This window comes from Glycine soja, chromosome 10 (assembly GCF_004193775.1).
Source record: "Glycine soja cultivar W05 chromosome 10, ASM419377v2, whole genome shotgun sequence".
NCBI classification, from domain to species: Eukaryota; Viridiplantae; Streptophyta; class Magnoliopsida; order Fabales; family Fabaceae; genus Glycine; species Glycine soja.
This window is the reverse complement of record NC_041011.1, coordinates 30,760,443-30,767,645: the sequence shown is the minus strand read 5'-3', so window position 1 is coordinate 30,767,645 and position 7,203 is coordinate 30,760,443. Positions and strand designations below refer to the sequence as shown.

The 7,203-nt window shown below is 33.3% G+C and overlaps 1 protein-coding gene across 1 annotated transcript; it reads left to right on the top strand.

Annotated features, from left to right (window-relative positions):
• Positions 1 to 889: 889 nt before the first annotated feature.
• LOC114369395 lies at positions 890 to 6,957 on the top strand. The gene is made up of 3 exons (XM_028326625.1): positions 890 to 984; positions 4,603 to 5,214; positions 6,295 to 6,957. Exons 2-3 carry the CDS (start codon positions 4,611 to 4,613, stop codon positions 6,678 to 6,680), a joined length of 990 nt encoding a protein of 329 aa, XP_028182426.1. The 5' UTR covers positions 890 to 984; positions 4,603 to 4,610; the 3' UTR covers positions 6,681 to 6,957.
• Positions 6,958 to 7,203: the final 246 nt, after the last annotated feature.

Below are 7,203 nucleotides of genomic sequence, written 5' to 3'. Positions count from 1 at the left end.
ATCAAGTCAAATATCTTAATTCTAAATATTGAACATTTAATTTTAATTATTTAAAATATTTTCTTACTTCTAATTTTATATTGAACCTTTAGGAATTGAAGTATTTCAATTTTTTCCTTGATTGCTTACACGAGATTTACAACATCAAAAAAATTTGGTTAATTAGAAAATTAAATAATTGTACTCCTCCTTGTAGAAAGAAGGCTTAAATCTAGTGTTATTATTCTCAATCTGATCATCGTTTCAGTCAGGACACTCATCAAATGTACTGATTCACTAGTTGACTAACATGACCCGATATAACATTATATATATAATTTAAAATGTTATTTTGTATTTAATATATATAATTAATATTATATGTGTAGGAGTGCATTTGTGTATAACTTATTTTATTATACTAATTAATAATGTTAAGTATGAAATTAGTAAAATGTATTTTTTGATAAATATATTCTTTTAAGTTAAGAATAACGAAAAAAAATTAGTAAATCATGTTGAGAAATTTTATGATATATTATAAATATAACTAATTATAGACCTATTTGGATACAAGTCATAAGTGATTTTGAGAGGTTCTCTACTGAAAATATATATTTTTTAATAGAAAAGCATTCAGAAACACATCCAACCTTGTATCCAAATAGGCCATGTAAGTATTATTTTTTGTTTTTAACAAAAGATTATAAAGATTGCTATGTAAAACAAAAACCAATTATAAAATATTTATAGCAAATAAATAATTGATCCAGTAAAATAGCCCAAATGATTAAAAAGTGGGTTGTTGTGGGCTTAGGGTCATGAAGCAGCCCATTTAAGTGAAACCCTAAAAATCCAAAACAAAGGGTTACATATAAAAAAGACAAAAGCTTCAATCGCAATGCTCATTGCTCACAGCCACACCCTAACCCTGACGTCTCCCGTTGCTTAATTCTTCAGGATTTCCTCACTACTGTTCAAGGCTGAGTCATTTTTGCAGAAAAAGTATGTTTCTTTGAAATTTATCTTCTCTTTCTATGTTCATCATCTCTTTCCCATTTTGGTTTTATTTTCTTTTTTCCCTCTATCGTATCTGTCTTAGTTCTTGATCTGTGTGCGGTAGCAAATTGCCTATGAGTGATGATGTGTGCCCTGTTAACATTTTTTACGACTGTGTGGTTTAAATCGCCAATTTAATTGTTTTTTTCTTCTATAAGCCGTCGAGTCAAACCATTTTTTACTGGTCTAACTACATTTCCAATCCAATTAGTCACTCAAACCGATGGCATGTCCAGTTTTTGGATGGACCGATCGGATCGGCTAATCTAAGAAGGTTTTGATGACATTGCCTAAACCTATAGGGAAGTCACACACACACACACACACACACTTCACATTCTGGTCTAAAGAGAAAAAAGAGGAAAAAAGGATACGGGAGAGATGGAGAAAATACGTAAAGGTAAGGGAAAAGAGAAGGATCTAAACTCACGAATAGCATATCCTAGGTAAATCCAAGTCAGTACAACTCTTTACATGCTTCCCCCTCCCCATAATTGTAATGATTCCTTCAAATTCACTCCTAGTATATTTTCCCCTTCTTTCCCATGTATGCCATCTTCTTCATATTTGTTGTATGAGTATGTCTTGATAGGGTTTAGAAAATGGTTTTTATTTTAATGTATAATTGACTAGTTAAGTGTGGGAGGTTTGTTGCTTGTAAACCTCATTAAAATTTTCTTATATAAATTATGTAATTTTTTTGTGGATATAGGAACTTTGCTTTTGTAACTAATGGAATAATTAAGTTAAAATTTTTGTTTCTATCATGGATCATAGATCGAGTTGTGATTGTGATCCATACTATCCAAAATTTAAAATATGAAGTCTGCCATGGATCACTAGTGTGATCTACGGATTTAATGATGTCAATCAAATTTGATGAAGATCCTAATTATATGTTTGAAAACATTTGTGAGTAAATTAACATCAATAAACCTTTGGATGTGGAAGCTACTCTATGTAGCGTTGGATAAGATGATGTGTGTATATAAAACATCCAACATGGTTCCAAACATGCAATAACATTTGGAACTACGTCTATTATTGATGTTGCAAGTTAAAATAAACACTTCCAGATCTAGGACCAAAAACAAAGATTTTTGTTGTTGTTAGTGATATCGTTAACTAATCCTTAGTCGTGCTTTGATTTTTCTTCCACCACCAAGCGCACTTAAGAGTAGCCATCAAAGCCACTGCACAGAGCCATTGTCATGGCATCTCTGAACGCCACCACCACTGACGAGGATGACGATAAACTCAGATCTTTGGTTCGACAACCACAATAGTAATTGGAGCACTAGCGCTAATGCGATCAATATTTAAAAAATCAAGAATGTGCATGAAATGTAGAACCAAGAAATCAAAGCAACAAGTCAAAGAATCTTTGGCTGCAAATCAAAATCATGAACACCCACATAAGCCTTGGCTCTCGTGTGCTTCACTTAGTTCCAGATCTTAAGGGTTATGGTGTAGAGCAAGGGCTTTTGCCATGTCTTCATTTTTGGCACCCCATTTTTTTTTTGGCATGGTGAGGATAATCATGCCCTATCTCCATGTTCGTGGAGTCCTAGTCTTTCGCTGAACTACCTTGTCTCTATCGTAGTCACTGTAGGGTTTGGCAGTTGTACTTTGTGTTTATCCCTTAGTGAAAACTTATGCTTCTTTGACAAAGAGAGAAGAAATTTTTGGGCCTTCACAAACCTCGCCACTGTCCTTAAGCTAGAACACAACAGATTTGAGAGCACCTATGGAGGAAAGAAGGGAAATTGAGGAAGGAAGTGGTTAGTAGAGAAACATAATCGCATACGGTAGATGTAGGGTTACTCTTGAAACCTTAATGAATCCAACAGTTAGTAAAATTAGACCACGGTGAACCACATGCATCAGTGGTCCACCCTAGATGTCATCTTTTAATTATATTTGACTTTGTCCTTTATCTTTTTAAAATTTCACATTTTTTAAGTGAATCAAAATGGTCCTTTGGAAATAATGATGGTTGTTGATTTTGTGACATGATTTTAAATCATTTTTGACTGGTTTGAGACATGAAACATGTCCCATTAGATTCAAATACATAAAAACTCTAAAATCCAATTGATGTTTGAACTAAAAAGAGTCATAAACATAATGAAAATGGTGTAAAAATTGAATTCAACAAACAACCACAAAGACTATATAAGTAACACCACCGCCACGACCATTGTTGCATTCACTACCATGGTTGTCATCGTCATCACACTAACAATGATGGTGACAATAACAACAACAACAATAGTCATGGTGATGTGACGACAACATCAATTATACCAATGGTGGTGATGTGTTAACACCATGAGAATTGTTGTTATATGATCATTGTCATCGGTCATGGTAGTGATAATGATGGTGGTGATAAATTAATGATGATTAGAAATTTAATTTTTATTTGATAAATCTTTAAGAGATTTATTGGTTACATGAGTTTTTCATTTGAATTTTTTATATTTATTCTAACACTTTTCATTTTAATACATTTAAAATTAGTAATTATCATTCTTGCATGAAGTCATTCTTTTATATTAGAAATTTTAACATAGAGAATGTGATTTTGACTCTCCTTTTTTTCTCCATTAGACATACTCCCTCTTTCATCTTAGAGGTGCTTTTCAAACTTTAATCCCATTCCTACAACTAAATTAGAATCTTTTTAATTTTTAAATTTAGTTTACTTTTATTTAGCAAGTATCTCAACAAAGAAATATTCATCGTGTCAAACACGTGAGTGGGAATGTAAAGCTATAACAAGTAACAACACAAAGGGAGGCTCAATCATACTTATTTAAAAAATAAATAGCTCAATCAATTCTTTACTTATTAATAACTTTAATTCAAATGTTTGTTAAATAGATCTATGACCAAATTATATAGTTATGATACCTCATGAGCCATACCCTAACCCAATTAAAAGAACATTAGCAAGCTAATTTCTTCTTCAACTCTCTTTCCCGTCGTCCTTTCTTCCTCAGTTCCTCCTTTGCTGAATCAGTTGATTCAGTAGCGTTCCTCAAACTACTCCATCTCTACGTTAATTCAAAGACCAAAAAGAAAGGCTCTTTTTTTTTTTTTTTCCAGCTTCGTATTTCTTTGAAGTGTTTTATTTCATCTGCCATTGTCATCGCATTCAAAGCTAGGTTAGATATTTCTTCTCATAGCTTATCAATTCAGTTTCCTAATTACATCGATAATAGTTACCCTTAATTAAATTTTCCAAAAGCCTAAACGTACGCTGGAAAACGAAAGAGTATTGTGAAAATGGTTATTACCCCATTCTACAAAATGTGGCTATTCAGATTCAGATAACAATAACTACAAATATTTCTTAACCTGTTTTCTTGTTTTTCTTGGGATGATGATTTGATATTTTTCAACGTGTGTTTGGTTTAATGTTTGGATGAATGGACACACATTCCCAATTCCATGAGAAGTAAAATTTTGAATTTTTTTATTCGACTGTTGTTAATGGAAGGATTTCCTAACGGAAAAACCAACGCAATCACTTGTTTTTTTTTTTTTTTTTTCATGCAGTTTATGCAATGGTGTATTCTTCAAGCGTGGTTTTGGACTCAAGGTCAAGCGTGTGGAAGGGCATATGGCACGCAGAGGCGCCGGTGACATGCAGGAGCCTCGCGTGGCGGGCGTGCAGGGACGAGCTCCCCGTGAGGTCCCTGCTGGTGCAGAGCGGTCTGGTCGACAACGCCTTGTGCCCGATATGCGGCCGTCTCCCCGAGACGGTCACGCACGCGTTGCTCCTCTGCGATGACGCGAAACTCGTGTGGTTCGCGTCGCCACTGGGGCTTAGGGTTGAGTCGTTGCGCGGCGTCTCGACCCTGTCACAGTGGATCGATCAATATTGTGTTGACACTTTGGACGACGAAGCGATGGGCGTGGTGTGTGCTACCATGTGGGCGCTGTGGCACAGACGCAATGCGTGGGTTTTCCACAGCAAGGGAATGGACTGCATGCAGGTTTTGGCCAAGGCGTCGTCCATGTTCGTGGTGGTTCCGGATGGGCCTGATGCGTGGGTTTTACCATCAAGTCCCTATGTTAAGGTCAATTTTGCTGCTGCTGTGAAGGACAATGTTGGTACTGCGATGGGAATGATTTTCAGAGACTCTTTTGGCACAACTCGGGCTTCAGGTACAATTTTTTGTTTGAATTTAGTATTATAATTACAATTAAACGCAATTTTCTGAATACATCTTCTATTCTACTACTCTTACTCTTGATTCAAATTTAGTTGAAATCATAAATTTGATGTATCTCCTAGCTATTTAATGTCTTTTTAATACTTAAAATTATCTTTCTCAAATTATTTCAATTAATTTTTAGTTTTTTTTTACTGATTTAGTAAACAAACCTTTTAAGTAATTTCTAGTATTTTTAGTAGGTTTTTAAGATGTTAACTTTTAGTTTTTTATATGTTTATTTAATTTTTTTATTATCCTTTTTAAATATATCATTTTATATTTTTCTAGTTACTTCAACGGTTAATTTTATTAAATATTTATAATTTAATAAGATAGTTTAAAAATTCTTAGTTACTAATTAGATTTTTAGCTTTTAATTTTTGAGTATGAGTAGACCCATTATGAATTAATAAGATTTGTCTTAGAAAGAGTATATTAGAGTTGATTTGAGATGAGTAGTTTCATTATTAATGTGAAAATTTTCTTTTAACTCACTGATCGTTTAATCACATCGTCTCACAAGTGTTGTAAATTTTGGCGTGTCTCACTTTCTATTCAATGACTTATTTTATTCTATAGTTTTCAATGAATTTTAACTAATAACTAATAAGAATAGTTAGTAAGTGTCTTAGAAAGAGTACTCTGATAGAGTTGTTTGAGTCCGAGTAGCTCCGTTATGAACGTCTTAAAATAAGTTTTGTTTCAGAAAGAGTATGTTAGAATTGTGTGAGTTGGTTAGTCCCTGCACATGTCAACTTTAAATAAGATTAGTAATTAGGTGCATTTTAGAAAGAGTGTGTTGGAATTGTTTGAGTGAGTAATTCCATTAGGAATGTAAATTTTTTCTCTTATAACACTCCCTTTCGAACACCCTAGTTCTATTATGAATTAAAATTTATTAGAAATCATAAATTTTAGTGAGTTTTACTTTTTGTTTAATGATTTTTTTAATTTTATATATTTTAATAAATTTTAATTAATAGTAGGATGTGTCTTTTAAAGAATATTTAACATACATTAAACACTACAGGTACAAATTTTCTGGAAGATGAATGTTTTGAGCCCCAAATTGCTGAGGCACTATGCTACAAGTGGGCTTTAGAGCAATCAGGGGACCTTGGATTTTCGGAAATTATTTTCGAAACTGATTGCCAAAAGCTATACATTCAGTGGAACCAATTAAAACAAGGAAAAGCTAGTGATGATTCCTACCTTCATTCACTTCTAGAAGAGTGCATAATGATGATCCAAGGTACAGGATCATCTCTCAGATTGGTGCGTCCCACAGCCAATAAAGTGGCACAATGTTTGGCAGATGTGGCTTTTGATTATGGTGAGAAAGTTTGGATGGGGGTGGTGCCCGAGGAGGTGTCTTCCCATTTACAATCTGATATGGCAAATGCCAAACTTCCATGATCAGTAAAATTGCATGGACAATTCTATCTCTCATAAGGTATTGTGTTGAGATCAAATTGGAGTTTGACTATCTTTGGACCATAGATTTCTTTTAATGCATGTCTTTAGTTTAACATTTTTTTCTTCTATATGATTATAATTAGTGACTTTTGTTATATTTAGCTGTTAACATTATTATATTGGTGATACAGTTATTGTGGTAAATCTTGATTTTGATGTGACTTGGGATATGGAAAGATGGTTTTAATTAATAATTATACCCTAAATTCAAGGGTTATCTTTGTTGTATTATTGTGGGCTAGTAATTGTTATCCCGTAATGTCTACCTCCTAAACTGTGTATGTAAAAAATGTATATTTTTGACTTGGTTAATAACAGACACATCCAATCCAACGGTACGTTGACATTATTGTTTATCTATATAGTCTTTGATTGATGATGTGAAGAGGTCAGGTTACAGGTTGGTGTGTTGATATACATTTCACGGAAGTAAAATTTTATGATGAGGGACACTTTAATGCGA